Source organism: Halichoeres trimaculatus, unplaced genomic scaffold (assembly GCF_033239565.1).
Source record: "Halichoeres trimaculatus isolate MK-OKI-2021-1 unplaced genomic scaffold, fHalTri1.1 fHalTri1_scaffold_18, whole genome shotgun sequence".
NCBI lineage: Eukaryota > Metazoa > Chordata > Actinopteri > Labriformes > Labridae > Halichoeres > Halichoeres trimaculatus.
Window position 1 is genome coordinate 4,589,839 of NW_027437196.1, and position 19,389 is coordinate 4,609,227.

Below are 19,389 nucleotides of genomic sequence, written 5' to 3' on the forward strand. Positions count from 1 at the left end.
AAACGCTTTCAGGTCAGAACTCTGAGATTTCATCTGGGAAAATGTCTGAGTTACAGGTTTCCTGGAACGCAGCATAATTCTTAAAATACTGATGCTGTTTTTAATAAGGTCCGGCAGAGACTTTATTTCTTGAGAAAAATGAACACGTTCAAGGTTTGTAAGGTTCTCATGTCTCTTTTCTATCAGTGCTTTATAGAAAGTGCTGTCACATACTGTATGGTTGCTTGGTTTGGTTGTCTTGCTTTGTTCAGTAAAAACAGACTTGTGAATCTGGTCAAAATAGTGAGCAAAGTGATCAGAGTGCAGCAATCTCGATGCAGGATATCTACAGCAGACGTATTCTTAGCAGAGCCCAACAAATTCATTGGCCTGACCAGTTTTTCTTCTTGTGCTTTATATTTCTTGTGGATAGAATTGATCGTTGATTTTAAGACTGTAATCCTATTCATTGACTTTTATTGAATCTCGTTTTATCTGCTTTATCTTGTATCTTCTTCATCACTGTTTATTTATCTACAGCACAGCACTTTGATGACTGAATGCACTTTATGGGTTTTGCCTGATTCTTAGTCTTGGGCATTTTGTGGTTTAAGTGTCATCCTTTTTTCATTTGACTTCAGGATTTTTCCTGATTTTGTAATACCCGTATGATTTATGTGTTATCATGTACTGTGAAATGATGCTTGCTGCTGGAAAACAATTTTCCCACGGGACTATAATAAAGTTCAAGTTGAAGTTAAAAGCTTAAGTGACGCCAGATCACACACATGGAAACTGCTGTGCCACTAAAGATCGTCTCCTTTCAACTTTCAACAAATCCATCTGAAGTGTAATAAAGCACAAAACCAGCACAGGTTAAATATCCTCCATGCTAACAGGCTACCTGCAGTGCTGTCTTCTTCTATACCCTAATTTTTGTTGGATGGCCCATAGTGTTGTGTACAATCTTGTGTTGACCCCTTGTCCAGCAACTCACATCAGCACTTGTTCAGTCCGGCACATATCAGGACCTCTAGACAGATGGAGAAATGGCTAAAATACACCAGATGCCTCTGCAATGCGTCTCTGTTCCTTTACAGCTAACGGATCACATAGGTTTCATTCAAATCAATGTGTCAACTTACACAGGATCCATTTTGTTGCAGTATGTCTGCGTGGCTGGTCCGTAATGTCGCAGGTAATACACAGCCATCCTATTTTTGAGGGACATGGAGATAAAGGACAAAAGATGGATAGGTCGGAGCACCAGGCTAACATATAGCCGGCTGCTACAACGTTTGCTTGATGTCACATTTTAACCCGTAGCGTTACGTAACTGTACCAATAAATACCTTACCTCGGCGCGTTGTATCCAGTAAAAAGTTGACTTGAACAAAGAAAATTTGTTTCGATCTGATCTCCATTTAATTCCAAAACAAACACACGTGTCGCTAAAAGTAATCTACCACAGTGTGTGGCGACTCCGGTCCACAAGGTGGCGAGGGAGTGCAATTAAAACAGATTCTCCTCACAGCATCTTTAAGCAGTGATGGGAGAAATGTTAGAAAATGTGTTGTTATAAGTGAAATTTCATTATTCACAGCCTTCACTAAAAGTTTTAAAAGAAAAATAAAATAATCGAGATACCGTGGTAGTTGTTAATATATGTACATGAATATTCGAATAACATAAAGAGTGGCTGTGCACTGGAGCATGAAATCAAGTTTTGATCATAATCAGCATCTTCCACTCTTGCTGGCAAAACAACAAATGAGGGATTCATGATGAAATCTGAAAATCGAAAAGTCCACACCGCTCTGTCTCTGCAGCCATTAAAGTAAAGGACCAATCATTAAGCAGATAGAGCGGGCTGGTTGAGGCCATGCAGGCCATGATGAGCATGCTGGTCATCATTAGCAGCTGCCTGGGAGGAATAGAGGTGTTTTACTGCAGCAGAGCCGCGCTGCAATTGGTCCCTGGGGAGCGTTAATTACCTCCAGCTCACTGTATCAATAAATATTTGAGGCGAAAAGAGGTTCCCGAGGGTAAACGCAGAGAGCCTGCTTTCTACCAAGTCCACTCAACCGTGAAATATGTGACTTTGATGAATGGAGCTGGAAGAAATGAGCTTTTTTTTTATCTCTTGTCTTGAAGAGTAATACGCATTTAAAAGCTAATCTGTGTTTTTCTAAGAGTTTAAAGCAGTAAATGTCGGAGCAATTCCTCTACGTGAGAGGTGAAAACAGGCACAAACAGCTAAATAACACAGTGGTAATTTCAAAACAGAGGCAGCAGGTTGTAATTCAGAGCATTTCTTTATTATTTCACAAAAAAAAAACAGCAGCTGCTTGCGTCGTCAGCCGCCGTCCACCCGACACAAACAGGAAACTACAACAGGAACTTCACGGCATTTTTACAAACACACAGGCACAGAAATGACAAGCCTCCTGTCTACGCTTCTACAGTCATCGCTCTATCAACGTCTGTGAGAAAATGTGGAAAAAACAATCTTTACAAAGGATGAGGAGGAGATTCAGATGCATGTTGTTCCCTTTAATCACAGGAAAATGTCATGTAACTGAAACGATGACGGTTATCTTAGAAAGATCCTGTCAACCAACTGATGACCTTCATTTCAGAATATTCAATGTGGCAGGAAAGAAAAATATAACACTGCGTCTGTTTATGCTTTGTTTTTATGCATGGCATCATTTTACACTGTTTGCCACTAAACAACGATGAGATTCAGCCTCCTTCAGATCAATAAACCAATAAATCAGCATCCAACAGACACGATAATGGTAGAAAAATGACTAAACCCTCTGATTACCTCACGTACAGTCTCTCTACATGATGGATTGGCAAGACTAAAGGACTAAAGACAGGTTCATTCATCATGAATGTGTGGAAAATCACACGTTGAGTATATTAGAGCTGTTAACGCTGGTTTAAGGACGTGTTTCCTGCAAGAAAACTCCAATTAAATTTAATTTTCTTTAATTAAATTTAATTTTCAAATTGGTGACAATTTTCTTTTTAAATTTGGAAAAAAAGTTTTTTTTTCTTGCAGGTTGCCAGTTAAGGTCTATCATCTATCTGTCAAAACTGAGTTAAATTAGAGGGAATGGGTTGCCAGTTTGGGTCCACTGTCAATTTCAAAAGATCAGGCTGAAGTTATTGTGACAGGGTTGCCAGATTGGTATCATGGGCTACTGTAAAAAAAAAAAAAAAGGGTCAAATTGGGTTACTGGGTTGCCAGTTTGGGTCCACTCTCAACTACTTTAAATCAGGGAATAGTAGTTGTGATTGAGTTGCCATTTTGGGATCACCATCTATTCTTGAATAAAAACATTGATATTAATAACAGTAATAATACTAATACTGGGTCAAACTTTGGGACTGAGTTGCCAGATTTGGCCCCATCACATATCTTAAAGAAATGGATAAAAAATGTGAATGAATGAGTTGCCAGATTGAGTCAACTGTTAATAAAGTACAATTAGGTCTGCTAAATGAAATTGTAGAATTGTAGTATGGGTAAAACCTTGTCACTTGGTTGCCAGTTCAGGTCCCCGGTAAATTAAAAAAAAAAAAGTGACCAGGTTGCAAGTTTGAGGTTTCTGTCTTTTGAAGAAAAAATAAAAAGACCTGGTCAAAATTTGTGTCTGGGCTGCCAGTTTGGGTCTAATGGGTTTAAATTTAACTGGCTCATAGCCAATTTTGATCCACTGCCAATCTTTAAAACAAAACAAAAAAAAATGGGCTGAGGTAATTGTTGCTTGGTTGCCAGTTTGGGGTAACTGTCTATTGGAAGAAAAAAGATTGGGGCAAACTTTGTGCAAAGGTTGCCAGTATGGAGTCAGTGTCCACAGGTAAGACAGAATGGGTCTTACTTTGTGACTGGGTTGCCAGTTTTGGCCTCCTCACTTTTCTTAAAGAAATGGAAAAAAAAAATTATGAATGAGTTGCCAGATTGAGTCAACTGTCATTCAAGAAAAAGTAGGTTGAAAAAAGGGATTTGGTTGCCAGTTTGGGGTTATTGTTCACTATAAGCAAAGCTTGTGCTGTATGTCACTTTGGACAAAAGTGTCTGCTAGATGAAATTGTAGATTTGTAGTATGGGTAAAACCTTCTAACTTGGTTGCCAGTTCAGGTCCCCTGTCAATCAGGGAAAAAAATGTGATTGGGTTGCCAGTTTGAGGTTGTTGTCTTTTGAAAAAGAAAAAAAAATAGAAAATTAAAAGAACTGGTCAGAATTTGTGACTGAGTTGCCAGTTTGGGTCTCATGAGTTAAAATTAAGGTGGCTTAGTAGCCAATTTTGGTCCATCACCAATCTATAAAACAAAGCAAAAAACAAAATTTAGCAAGGGTTGCCAGGTCTGGTTCGGTGTCAAAAGAGTAAAATCTGGTTAAAATAAATGCGACGAAAGAAAGGAAGGGTCTAACTTTGTGATGGGGTTGCCAGTTTGGGTCCATCATCTATCTGTTAAAACTGTGTTGAAACTAGAAAGAATGGGTTCCCAGTTTTTATCCTTTGCCAATCATCAAAAAAAATTGGATGAAATGAATATGGCTTGGTTGCCACTTTGGGTCCATCATGATCCACTGTCTATTTAGAAAGAAAAAGAATAGGTTAGACTCGGTGACTGGGTTGCCAGTTTGGGGTCAGAGTATATTGTCCAATGCAGAAAACAAAAAGGATCCAATTTTGTGACTGCGTAGCCAGTTTGGGACAACTCTGTGTGAATTATACTGTTTGGTGAAGCACAGAAGCCTCTAAATAAGAATAAACTCATTGTAATTTATCAAACTTAATCAGCATAAACCGTAGAAACTGTGCAGAAAAAGTCTTCCTGCCACAGACAACTTTGACCTTAAAAAATAAAACTTGCAAATTTCTCAGCATTTGAGGTCAAAGATCTCTGAGTACTTGGAGCTAAAAACATTTCAAACTTTTACCAAAAGAGCTTCACGCTGCTTTTGTGCCGTCTCACAGCAACTGTAGGAGTTTCTGCAAACAGCTCGAGTCCCTCATGGACCAGTTCAGCTGAACTATGTCTGGTTTTTCACTGAATTAGCAAATTAAACAGTCGTCCTGATGTAGCCTGAATGCTTTTAAAACACAATTTTCTTTGATCTGCAAAAAGCCCAGTGTGTGTTTTGGTTGAAATGTCCAAAATGTTCTTGTTTAGCGAAGATAAGTAGGGAAATTATGCTGATATGTGCAGCAAACTTAGGAAAGAAACAGAAAACAAGGATAAAACAACACTTTTACAACCTTTGATGGCTAAATTATATGATGTTAAAGTGTGTTTTGGGATTTTTAATGAGTAAATAAATGTATAACATTTGGTGCAGTATATTCTTCTGTATCACTTTGTGTCTCTGGTGCGTCATGCCCACTCTGCGTGCCCTGAACATCATGTTGTGTTTGTATCCACTGACCTCAAATCAGACTTTTTTTATACTCACAAAGTAAACATGTAAACAACAAAAATCTATCAGAAAAGACGAGAAAATTACAATCATCCTGTACATGACGAGACTGCTGTACAAAAGAGTTCACCCTGTTCGTGTGTTCTGTACACTCCATTGCTTTAATGACACAGTAAACAGACAAACCGCCTGCCTCGACGTATAAAAGTGGAAAGAAAGAGAAGCGTCCATCTGCGTGGACTGTGAGGGGTTTTCAAAAGCAGATAAATCGATACATGAACCCTGCAGCTCACGCCCACTCCTGACCAGCTACTGACCCACAGCTCACACACATAAAACACACACCGTCAGCCCTGAAGCCTTTGGTTTTTCTTAATTAAGGACGATATTCAGATGAAGGGGGTCAATACTTGTGTGGGCTGAGTGCCAGTGAGGGTCTGTTTAAAGCAGGAGAGGCCGTTTTTGGAGGGAGGTGGTGGTGTGCAGGTCAAAAAGTTAGCTAATCAATGAAAGATAGCGTGCTTAGCATTGATTAGCAAACAAAAACAAACAACCTTAATTTCTTTCAGGACTTATGAGTGAATGTGTCAGAGAAAAAAGAGCCAGATAGATACTGGGCTAGCTTGTAGAGCTAGCATGTGGTGGTAGTTAGCTTAGATTGGCTTATTGGTAACACTGGAAGCAGAGGGAAGCAGCTAGCTTACCTTGGTTATCAAAACTTAATATGAAATGTTAATACTGTTTGGAGAATTTTTGGCAAGTTAAAATTTAAAGGTTGTGTTTACAGTGGTGGTTCAATGGGGAGCTATTAGCATTAGCTAACTCATGTAGTATGCTAGTCCTTGTCAAGTGTCTTTGGGATGAGGAGGGCAACAAACATGATGCCCCTCCAAATTTCACGAACTTAGCTACAGTTTGGAAATTCATTTTTTATAGTCCTACCAAAAAGCTGTGATTTCATGTTGATATATTTATTGTAGCTAATGTAGTGTCTAGCATTGAGCACTACAATGAAGGCTTCAGAGACGCTAATAGAGGGTTAATATCTTTGGTAGGGGGGTGTACACAGGCTATCTTATTCCTACTACATCCATTACAAGCTAGCTAACTTAGCTACATTAATTAATGCCTTTTTTAAAACCATACAATTCCTGATATGAAAGGGGTATCAAATTGTTTAATTTCTCATGAAATTTCATATTTTTTCAAACTCTACAAGCTATTTTTTTTTCTAACTGAGACCTGGGCGAAGGTTTATGCTAGCATGTTGGTAGCACCTGATTAGAAGGCTTCATAAAAAACTTTGACAATATTCAAAATAAGACAAATGACAGTCAATCAGTTATTTCATAAAAGATTAGCTCTTTCCAACTGCTTCCGTTTTAGGCAAATTTAGCAACTAAATGCAAAAAATAGTAAAAAAAAAAGTATTTTTTTTTTAAAAAAAACACGGTATTCTCCATACATTGGCGATTTCTTTTACATTGTCTGTTGTCTTCCAAATCTTAATACTAGATAATAGTATTTCCAACAAATTCTTGCCTCTTATGATAACTTGCACAATGCCACCAATGGGCAAAAATGGCTCTGCAAAGATTTCAAAATAAGAGCGCAAATGTTGTGTTTTTAGATATGAAATGAAACATTGGTGGGTTGGTAATTGGTTATTGATAGCAACACAAGCTAATGGTTCAAGACCAAGGTTTGACCATGAAGAAATGGCTACCGCTTGAAATTGCACGTCATGATTCCTGACCAATCTCTCCATTTCTTGGAATTTCAGTGCTTTGAGCGTTAAAACAGTCAAACAGCTTCTCACTTTCTCTCTTGTATTTACTTTTGGCATGTACTGTGCTGGCATGGATTAACAGAGCGGTCAACCTTTAGTCTGATTTGACGATTATCTGTGTACCACATGGAGCCATCATAACACACTTTGTTCTGAACAGGAACAGGCTGCGTGAAGAGGGAAAAAAACAACAAACTAAAAGCTGTGTTGATTTTAAGTTTCCCAGATGATTCAAACAAGGCCAGACGTGGATCCTGCACAGTTAATTCCTGCAGCATCAGAGAGCAGAGCGCAGCCAAGTCCAAACTCTTTGTACTGCTGCACCAGCTGGAGACGCCAACAGACACTCAGCTACACAACGCTATGATAACTGTTGTACTTCTACCAACCACAGACTAAACGGGCCATCCAAAAGGCTGTGAGTGTGACTGAGTGTCGGATCGGACCTTCGCCAGGAACAAATCAGCTGGCCAAAAAACATTTCTGGATTAAATCCCAAAGTGTCTTCAAAGGAAAAGGAAGGACAGGAGGAGGGCAGGGGGTTTCAGGTGAAGTGAAGTTTCTATTTCTTTTTTAATTTCAGTCCCAAAAATTAAAAAAAGTAGGACACAAAGGCAGACGTTTTCTGGATCTCCGCCCCGCCCTCCTCTTCTTCTCTCACTACATTGCTCTGTTGTTTCCTTAATGCCCATAGTGTGAGTTTAGTCCCCCCTCATACCCTGAGGAAAGGAAGGGCTATTCGGCAAGGTCCAGGGGGGTCCGCGGCAGTCTGTGCAGCCTTCTCCAGATCCTCAGCCGCAAGAAATGACAGTAAAGCGTTTGGAGATGCAGGACATGTTGTGCAACACAATGCCCAGGAGGAAAAGCAGCACACACGCCACGAGTATCACTGTGCACACGCCAGACCACGTGGACCCTTTCCCTCCAGCTCCCACCGGGTGACTGACTCTCCTGTCGCTCTCGCCTCCCTCCAGCCCCATCCCCATGCCCTCCAGACCCATCCCCAGACCGAGGGGCTGCTGCTCAGGCACTGTCACCACTGTCACCCCCTTCTGCTGGCTGCCGGGCAGAAAACGACATCCCAGCTCCCCGGGCAGACCGAGCGCCCTCTCCTTGGCGATTGGCAGCGGCAGCATGTAGCAGCCGTTACTGGGGAGGCGGATGAAGACGGGCGTGTGCTCAGAGGCGTGAGGAATGGCGATGACAGTGATGATGTCCGGGTCATCAGGGAGCTGGGAGACGGACAGGCCCGGCGGGAGCTTGGTGACGCCGCGGCACCAGGGACAACGGATCTCCTTCTGGCTGCTGCGCATCTGGGTCAAACACACCGAGCAGCACGTGTGTCTGCAGTCCAAGAGCTTGGGCCGCCGCCGAGGACTGTAGTAGTTGAAGCAGATCTGGCACTCCAGAATTGAATCTTGGGAAAGAGTCTCCATTATTTAAAGAAGGTGGAGGGTCCTTTGTTAAACTTGCTCAGAGGAAACTTTTTCAGGAAAGGTAAGTTGAAATGGTCTTCCAAATGGAGTGATGGTTGGTCCACTTCTTCATTAACCTCTGTCACACCAAGTTGGTGGCACCATGGTCAACCATCTGCAAACAGAAGGAAAACACCAATTAAACAATGAAGGCATCAGTAAAATCTTGGTACTTGTGTTCAGTTTCTCAGTCCTTTAAGAATTTTGGCCTTTTTTTATCAGAAACTGAAACTGAGCTCTAACGCAAAGCACCAGCTTTGGTTTCTCATTAACTCATTTTATATCTCCCCAACCCACCAAAACCACTTGAATACTGACACATATGGTGTCTAATTTGTTCTAAAATCTAACCACTAATATTCTCCACCACAACTTCACTTGTATAACTTTAACATGCACCCTTAGGAAAGGTTAGATTAAAAAAAGTCAAAGGTTTGTCCAACAAAATTATCTTTGAGTTCATGTTTAACACTTTAAAACTCTTGTGGTATTAGCTGCGCATGCTAACAGGGTTGCGAAGAAGCTGACAAACAAACAAACATACTCTTAACAAGAAAAAATACATGAACAATCCAATTGGTACCCTAATCCAGTATTGTTAATGCTTTTTTAGAAATAAATAGATAATAACTAAATAAATAATAGAATAAATAAATAAATGTTGCCTTATTGTTATTTTACTGTCTTTTTTAAATACAAATAATAATATTAAAAAAAAAATCTATGGCATGTTTATCCATACCTCAAACCAAAATAATGATAATAATAATAATAATAATAATAATAATAATAATAATAATAATAATAATGAAATAAATAAATAAAAAGAAGAAAGAAATATAGACAAAGAAAAATATATATATAAAAACCAGATAAGATCAAATAAATACCAAAACATAATTACATAAAAAAAAATGAAAATTAAATAGTTATAATAAAACAACTTCGAGGATGTCAGGTTCTCTAGAATTTGCTCAGTTGTTATTTTTCCATGGGGTTGTTTTGCTTTGTTGGTCTTTTAATGAACAAAATACTGAATTAAAATATTAATAATATTATATCATAATTATTATATTACAGAGAAATTATGTTATATTCATATCTTTTCTCTCAGAGTGAATTTCATGTTGTGTATTTTAAATATTCTTAAAGTCAAACTGGTTCAAACTGAAACACTAAAAGTTGCAAAAAAACAAGTGCAGAAAAGTCTCTTCTACAAAAATGTGCACTGCACTAAAATAAAACCATCGACTTTTTCCTTTTGAATTCATTTTTATTCACTCTCAAATTTTGTGCCTCGGATGAACTTTTAGAATCATTATCTCCTCCTTTAAACCAAAGGTTTCCCACAAGCCAAATACGCAGATCAAATCAGAGTTTTTACTCAAAAAATCGTGCAACAATCTTTCCAAAGTTTTGTCTTTGGACATGGAGCTACACATTTGCACTGTGAAGGATGACAAACAAGAAGACAGATTAATATCAACACCAAAATTTTCTGTTGTCTTGTGTGAATACTTATTGTTGGGATAGCTTGTAAATACCACCAGAAACCAATGTCTCTCTGGTGAAGCATCAAAAACAGACTGTGTCTTATTTTCCAGTGTGACCTATATTCCAGATTTTACGGTACTTATTTACTGGAGCCCCTGAAGAAAGTAGAAATGACTCCTCCTGGAGTCAACACATGTAAACACGATGCTCTGATCTACAAAGACTATAAAAGGATTTAATCACACATATTTATCCACGCAGGTCTCTGGTCTCTGCAGCTTCAAATTATTCAGCAGGAACAAAAGGTCCCAATGATTTCTGTCACAGCCGACTGTTCTGACTGCTTCAATATCAATAATATTTTTTAAACAATACATAAAATCAGCTCAACAATGCTTAGTTAGAATGCTTCATAAGACTCATTGTTCTGTGCAGCACACATCCCAACCTGCAGCCTGCAGTCACGGCAGGTTCACGAGACCCGCTGCTTCAGTATCGATGTTAAGTGCGTTTAACCGTCTCCTTCAGGCCTCAGACTCCATAAACAATTCCTTCCTCCTCCTACTTCTCTTGCATAATCACTTCTACCGTGTTAATCCATCCGGAAGTGGTGATGGTCGACTTTTACAGATGATTAAACCCTGTCAAAACAGCACCAAGGAAATAATGAATACCAAACAGGGCCCTGCTGATTCTATATTATATTTCCTTCTTCCAAATTGTCAAGTGTGAAAACTGCTGAGGACCAAAGACGACTAGATTTCCTCTCTCTCTTTCTGCCTTCTCGACAGAGCCGACGTCCCTCCAGGGGAGGACGTGGGCAGACAGTGAAAGTGAAGAGCGAGACAGATGGAGGAGGGAGAGACGGCGAGAAAAGAGGTGATAAAAAAAGAGAGAAAGGTGACCACTGATTGCCCTGCAACACCATACATCTCAGTCCTTTATCACAACAAGATCTCAGGCAATTAAAGTCCTCAAAGCGCCCTGTGGGGAGACGGATGTGAGCGTGACAGATAAGACTGTGCTCACACCAGGCAGCCTCTCAGCAGTTTGTTCAGTCTGGAGTCTCTTTGGTTTGTTGTTTGGAGTAGAGAGAAGGATCGTTTTATACTTTTGGTGATGGTTAGGTTTCAGCAAGACAAGGATTGAAATTTAGAAGTTAAATTTGAAGTGAAATAGGCAGATACGGCTTATCAGAGCTGAATGAAACATCATCGATTGATCCTGTCACATCTGCTGTGAGTCAAGGAACGGAAGACACCTTCAATTACAGCATCATCCTCAACCTCTTCCTCAAAGAAACCCCAGAACATGAGGTAATACACTCACCGGCCACTTTATAAGGCACACCTCTCTAACTGCTTGTTAACACTAATTTCTAATCAGCCAATCACATGGCAGCAACTCAACACGTTTAGTCATGTAGACTTGGTCAAGACGATCTGCTGCAGTTCAAACTGAGCATCAGAATGAGGAAGAAAGGTGATTTAAGGGACTTTGAACATGGCATGGTTGTTGGTCTGAGTATTTCAGAAACTGCTGATCTACTGGGATTTTAACCCACAACCATCTCTAGGGTTTACAGAGAATGGTCCCAAAAAGAGAAAATATCCAGTGAGCAGCAGTTCTGTGGGACAAAATGCCTTGTTGATGCCAGAGGTCAGAGGAGAATGGACAGACTGGTTGGAGCTGATAGAAAGGCAACAGTAACTCAAATAACCACTGGTTACAACCGAGGTCTGCAGAAGAGCATCTCTGAACACACAACACGTCCAACCTTGAGGCAGATGGGCTACAGCAGCAGAAGACCACACCGGGTGACCCTCCTGTCAGCTAAGAACAGGAAACTGAGGCTACAATTCACACAGCAACACCAAAACTGGACAACAGAAGATTGGAAAAACGTTGCCTGGTCTGATGAGTCTGGATTTCTGCTCCACATTCAGATGGTAGGGTCAGAATTTGGCCTCAACAACATGAAAGCATGGATCCATCCTGCCTTGTATCAACGGTTCAGGCTGCTGCTGCTGGTGTAATGGTTTGGGGGATATTTTCTTGGCTCACTTTGGGCCCCTTAGTACCAACTGAGCATGGTTTAAAATCCACAGCCTACCTGAGTATTGCTGCTGACCATGTCCATCCCTTTATGAGCACAGTGTACCCATCTTCTGATGGCTACTTCCAGCAGGATAACGCTCCATGTCATAAAGCTGGAATCATCTCAGACTGCTTTCTTCAACATGACAATGAGTTCCCTGTACTCAAATGTCCTCCACAGTCCCCAGATCTCAATCCAATAGAGCACCTTTGGGATGTGGTGGAACGGGAGATTCTCATCATGGATGTTCAGACGACAAATCTGCAGCAACTGTGTGATGCTATCATGTCAATATGGACCAAACTCTCTGAGGAATGTTTCCAGGACCTTGCTGAATCTATAACACGAAGGATTAAGGCAGTTCTGAAGGCAAAAGGGGGTCCAACCCGGTACTAGCAAGGTGTAACTTATAATGTGGCTGGTGAGTGTAGGTCTATATCAGGGCGCTGGAAACTGTTCTTCAAAGTAAAAACACCAAGATGACTCGTCAAGGTAAAATGTTGTGTCTAGTCAGCAGAACAGACTTCAGGCAGTGACCTAAAAACACAGAGTGTTTGGGACAGATGGTCCAACACTTTCCTCCATCAAACCTCACAGTCAGATCCAGCTCCGGTCAGACTCGTGTGTGTCTCCTACTTCGCCCTCAGCAGCATCACATGACCCTCCCCTACCTCTGGGTACAACACTCCCTCCTCCTCCTCCTCCTCCACTGTCAGGTCCCGAGGCCAGACCTCCTCTCTCTGCACTCCACGCTGACCTAGTTTCTCCACACCCTCACCGAGTCAAAGTCGAGGAAACGCGAAGAGAAACCCGGCAGTTTTATGGAGAGAAGAGAGGAGAAGAGAGGAGAGAGGGAGAGGAGCGCAGGGAGACAGGAGCAGAGAAAGAAACCTGCCCTTGAGGGAGCGAGACAGCCCAGGGTATTACTGAATCCTTTTCCCAAAGATAAGGATTAGCTTTGATCTGACATAAATGCTTTGTGGCTCAATATTCCCATACACACACACACACACACACAAACACACACACACACTCCCTCGTCTCTTTTCTCCCTCCTGACTCAGAGCTTTTCCTCTTCTCCGCTTCACTTCTTCATATTTTACAGCAGGTTATATTTCTCTCCTCAGTCTCCTCCTTTCTACATTTACCACTTTACTCATTTTCTACGTGTCAAGGTCCAGAACAAAGCTGCACAATAAATACTCAGAGAAAAAGGGAGAAACATCATTATAAAGCGATGCAATTACTGAATCGCATGAGGCAGCAATTCCCCGCTCGCAGGTTCATTTTGTGGTTTGTAAAATCAAACCTCGGGAGCTCAGCTCTCCCATTGAACAAACGGCTTTACCGACTCAAAATGGGAAACATCAACATATATTTCACCGCAAAATGTTGTGGTTTTGAGACAGAAATAAGATATTATCCAAGATATTGGAACTCATGTGAGTGCTTATTGAAAGAAGTGCTGCAAACAGCAATCTTTACGCTCATATCAATGATTATCTTTCAGTGAGCAGCTGGATTGGCTCAGTCAATTCATAGTAGTGCAGTCATCAGCATCGTCCACTTTGTCTCGAGTCCCGTCATAGTGTACATTGTCTGTGATTTTGCTCCGTACTTTTCACTGTATCCTCACATTTTTTGCATTATGGACACAAAAAGGAAAGCAGGATCTGTTTTCCCATAAATAGAAAGTATAACACAAGATTTGGATAGTTATTTAGAGATTCAGGGGGTATTTAGGGTAAAAATCTGACTTACTTAAAGGACTGCCTGAACTTTAAATCTGAGGAAACATCAGGAAACACCCCAATCAATGCTTTTAAAACAGATTTGGGGCCTGCCTCTGTGATTAAGGGTTTAGCCCCATAACCGATGGACCTCACAACTGATTATTCTTCCGAGAATGACCAAAGTAGGTGATGTTGATATGGCTTTTCTACTGCTCTGGATCACGTCAGTCTTATGGTAATATTTAGCGTGAGTACTCAGAGGATTGTGATGTTAAAAAAACTGTTCTGTGTGGTTTAGATCTAAAAGTGGTCTAGTGTTTGGGTGGCCCTTTTTTTGTAACAACTACTCAAACCTTGTAATGTGAAAAAACAACGTGTTAATAACAAACCTGGGAACTCTGAGTGATTGGAGCAACACTTCAGCCTCTGGTGGAACAGCGAGAACATTTTCTGCTTTCAAGAACCCAGAAATGAACAAAAACACACACGGTACACGCTTCAAAACCCCTGCTCTATTTAACTGTCAGTCTGAAGGGCTGCATTTTCAGGTTTTCAGGTTTTCATCGCTCTTTCAGCGTCCACTCTCCATCTCCACCCCGAGGACACAATAGTTCTTCAGATTGGACTCGATTGTTTGAGGGAACAATGAAAACGCGGTCAAGCTGTTTCATCTTCCTCAGGATCTGAAGAAAACACCTCTCCCTGCTCCCCGGGAGCACTCGGAGGTCGTGAAACAACAACTACAGGAGCAACCTCGGCTGCAACTTAACAACATGATTTATCGGTTCAGCTGAGCTGCAACCAGGCCGACCTGGATAAAAGCTTCAGTTTGTGACCCATTTTTCTGTCACAGCGACGGAGAAACACAACAAAACCTGCACCTTAAAAGATCCAGGAGCTGAATTTAACATCAGCATCCAGAGGAAGTTGAATTCATAGTAGTGCTGTCAGGCGATTAAAAAAAATAATCTAATTAATTACAGGATTTGTAATTAATTAATCTAATTAATCACATTTTAATCTCATATCTCCTTAAGGTCCCAAAATAAAGCATTTGAATTCCAGGACATTAAAATTACATTAAAAGACATAAAAAAACGTTTAAAAATAAGGGGGGAATATATACAACACATTTTTAGGTACCCTGAGGCAAAAGGAACACATGAAAAAAGTTTTATGGTGCTATCTTACCAAGTCTACACAATCCTGCACCTAAGATAAGCTGATTTGATTTTTAGGATGGTTTTTCCTTCTGTCACTTTTTTACTCGATGTGGACTCAATTTTCACTGCAATATGAACTTCTATACTTCTATGAGGTCAGGAGAACCAGGGCTAAAGGCTAAAAACTGTGAGGAACTATGTACAAAACACTTAATTCAAGTCTTGGATCAAAGAAGAGTGAAGTATTTTCAGTTTTACATGCTCTAAACACACAAACTGTTGCTCATTGGTGCAGAGCAGCCCCAAGCTGAAACATGACACCAGGAAGATGGAAGGAACTTTTCAAAGAATTCTTTAGATTTGAATACAGGATGAATATCGATCATTCAGGGCTTGTTTAATGCAGAAAAGAGTGTAGAATTATCTTTTTTTTACAGAATTGAGCTAGAGCAAACGGTTGATTTTCTGCAGATTTTCAAAAAGGACATGTGATCACAAATCACCTTTGCTTCCCCCCTGGTTTAAAGCATGTTGCTGATGTCACGTGTGATACATTCAGGGACCTTCAGAAATTTGAAAATCTGACAAGAACACCACTTTTTCCAAGTAGGACAAACGGTTTGTAAATGCCAGACATTTGAAAATAAGTGCGTCTTTGAACGCCCCGCGGGTTTGGGATCCAGATTAATCTGCGTTAATTTTTATGACGCGTTAATTTGCGGTGTAATTAATTAATCTAATTAACGCGTTAAAATGACAGCCCTAATGTATAGACAAATTTAAAGGAATTTGTGGATTTTTTCGCCTCTTTTGGGCTGTTTCTGTAGTGATGCTGTGGAGTCTGGGGTTCAGGAAAGGACGGATGATTAAGTAATGAAACAGAGTGACCGAGTGTCGGCTCCCAACATGCCTCTGGTCCGCTGAGAGTTACAAAACAGAAAACACACACAGGCGCCACTCACTCCCCGGGGACCTCCACACGTCCTAAAAATAACCGCCACAGACAGACACTTACATAAAAAGACACAAAACTGACACTAACACACACACACATTGTCTGATAGACGGCCTGGGAGCAGCGTGGAGGGGAAACCAGTTCATCTGCAGACCAGGAGCACCGGAGCAGCTTCGGTGTAAAACTGTGCGTGCAATTAGCAGCGTCATATTTCTAATGATTTCCATTATGCTCCAACGCTCCTCATCTCTCATGGCAGATAAATGCACCGTGCAGTGATGGAGGTGTGCACGTGTTGGTGTTAAGTTAATTGCATGTCACTCATGCTCCTGAGGGAGTAAAATGAATCTTGTTATCCTCGTTTCAGACTCAGGATGTAAACATTTCATCAGTGAGTTAAAGCGACAAACCATCGATAAACCCTGGCGTGTGTGTTATGAGTGTGAGATATTTATCGGAGAACAACGTTCCTGCACAAACAAACATATCAGACGTGTTGTGCTCTCTGAGTTTTGGACTGTGAGCTCAGTGCTGAGCCAGCATTTGCATACGAGATGGCGTTCCTACCTCCTCGCCCACACGTCGGATCTTTGGACGAGAGTCAAATCACTTCCAGAGAACATTTAGCGGCTACATTTAGAGGATCTGCAGCCTGGGAGGAAAGGGCACAGCAGCTCCTTCACAGAGCGCCTGGCTGCTTCTGACACTGTGAGTGTGTGAGTGTGTGTGTGCTAATCCAGGACTCATCAATTAAGTTAAACTGCGGCTCATTTTTCATGTACCTTTAATGGTAACTGCACAGGCGAGGAGGCGAGGAGGGCAGGGAACGGTCTGTCCTTGACTGAGGTTATGATGGAGAGTGGATACATGTGGCTGTGCTGATCCTCCTGTCCTCAGACTGGCTGTTTGGAGTCCAGGTTTCATCTTTGGTTCAGATTCAGAGATTTAGATCTTGTTGTGGGTTCAGGACTTAAAACAGAAAGAAATTATTGAGGCACTGAAACCAGTTTTGGATCATTTCGAGTCATATTTTAAAAAAAAAACATGAGCCTAGAGTGAAGACACAACTTCATGGTTCAACTTTTGGTACCAGACATAGACTGTATATAGAGTGTACAGCGTGGCTCCGCCATTTCCCATTGTACAGTTTTGAAGCCAAAATTCAGAAACTTATTACTTTTTTTCCTCCAATTTCCACAAATCAGCATCATAAGGTTTAAATTTTCTCAGAGTCGCTCTTTGATTATATTTATAGATGTGACAGAGCTGTGCAGGATTAAAGGCACATTGGTCTCTCAGATCATCCCAATGCTTTTTATTCATTCAGGTTTTTAAGGCAGAGTTTTATTGTAATGAGAGGAAAATTTCGCTTTTTCATGTCACCTAAATCTGCTTTCTGAATTTAGATTGTGCTGTAAGAAGCTTTTAAATCATTTTAACATCATTATAAGCTTAAAAAAGTCACTGTTTTAAGATTATTCTAATAAAAACAGGTCTTAACTGAAGGAAAACACCATCAAATTTCTGTTTTGCCTCATTTCTCAGCAGATTGAATTAATATTATTAGAGTAACTTGAGAGTAACTTGAGAAACAGTGGTTTTTAAAGATCTTGAGCCCATGCGGTGACTTCCACTACAGACTCATATCTGCTTTTAATGCCTGGGAGCCTGAAGATGACGTCCTCCAGAATTGGCTCTTGGTAATTTTTGAACCATGTTGCTGGTCAACTGTTTAACACTGGATGCTGTCGCTGGCGAAAGATAATGACCAACATTCTTATGCCTGAAACAAAACAGAAACGTCTGCAGTTTGACTCCATTGCTTTGCGTGTTGACTGCGTTTTGTCAACTCACCCCAACTGTGTGTTCAGTCCAATAAGCTGCTTTGATAAGTCTCCTTTCATTCATGTTGGGCTGTAAAATCTCAAACCTGTTGACTTCTAATGGTGCGGCCACATCAAACGCGAATTTGCAGCGCGATCACATACAAAGTCAATGCAAAGACGCGTTTAGCCGCCGATTCGCCCTGGGCGGCGCGATTCGCGCGTTTGGAGCGTTCACGCGTTTGGGCGGTAGATGCGAATTAGCTCGAGTTCAAAATATTCCCCCACGACGTCATTGTTTTGACAACGTTGGGGGGCAACTGCCGCCTGCTCCGGCTCCAACTCCGCCGGATTATGGAGGAGAAAACAATCTGTGTGGTGTGTCATCATCCAGAGTTACGATACGACGTGTGTACTCAACAGAGACCGGAAAAACAGGAGCAGGCTTGGGTGAAAGTCTCTGAGGAGACAGGTTTTGAAGGTAAGTTCTGTAAATATTCGTTCCCAGCTGGATTTACCTGCACGGGCTATCACTGAGTCCAACTGTGTTTTCCTCAGCGGAGTTTTGAGCCTGATAGAGAGGAGGGAGGAGCGGGGGCAGGGGCAGAGCCAGGGAAAAGATGGAAGTTCTCTGTGCTCCTCTCTTTCCTCCACGCCTTCATTATCCCCGTGGAGACCTCCAGGAACATGGGTCGGGGGGTGGAGGATGAGGTCACAGGGAACAGCCAGGCAGGGCCAGTGGAGGTGGATTACCAGGGAGAGGCAGCAGGCCTTGATTGTGATCTCCAAAGCTTTCACACACTCTCCTGTCACGCTTTGGAAACCACAGCTCATTGTTTTTCAGCTGCTCTTTTGGACTTTCGGTCTTTAAATGAACGAGCTCTCTACTCCGCATGCGCAGTACCGCGCGTTTGCGCATTCGCGCCTCATTTTGTCAAAAAAGTCCAGCAGCGAGACTCGGGCGTTCACGCGGCACGTGACAGGCCATTCGCGCGAGTAAATTCGCGTGTTCGCGTTTGGTGTGGCTGCGGCATAATAGGAACTGGCTCTGATGCGGGTTTGAAAAAAAAAAAAAGTGGTCAGCTTGCATTCAAACATACACACGTTGTCATGGCAACCTGTTAACTTGCTGTTTGTCAGATTCATTCACTGGTCGTAAATCTTTCAGCTCTTGATTCTGTTTCGCTTCGTTAAGACTCAGGTGATGGTTGAGTCTGCTAAAATGACACGTTGGGGTGTTGTTTACACGTGTCCCGCTCCGCGATGGCGTCTTCTTCCTCTTCCTGTCTCTGCCGGCGTGTTTGTGTTCGGCTTCTGTGTTTGCTGTCTGATAAAACTGAGTGCTTTTTTTCCACGGTGTTGTAATTGAGTTTGCTTGTGTATTCAGCACCACAGAGTCGAACGGATGATGCATTGTGTTGGTGAGTGTGTGTGTGTGTGTGT

The 19,389-nt window shown here is 41.4% G+C and overlaps 1 protein-coding gene across 3 annotated transcripts in view; it reads right to left on the reverse strand.

Annotated features, from left to right (window-relative positions):
- Positions 1 to 2,306: 2,306 nt before the first annotated feature.
- rnf152 (ring finger protein 152) overlaps positions 2,307 to 19,389 on the reverse strand; it is a 90,127-nt gene continuing 73,044 nt past the window's right edge. For all 3 annotated transcript variants that reach the window (XM_074693811.1, XM_074693810.1, XM_074693812.1), the window contains exon 3: positions 2,307 to 8,795. In XM_074693811.1, coding sequence (XP_074549912.1) covers positions 7,997 to 8,641 — 645 coding nt within the window. In that variant the 5' untranslated portion in view covers positions 8,642 to 8,795 and the 3' untranslated portion in view covers positions 2,307 to 7,996. The remainder of the gene's footprint in view (positions 8,796 to 19,389) is intronic.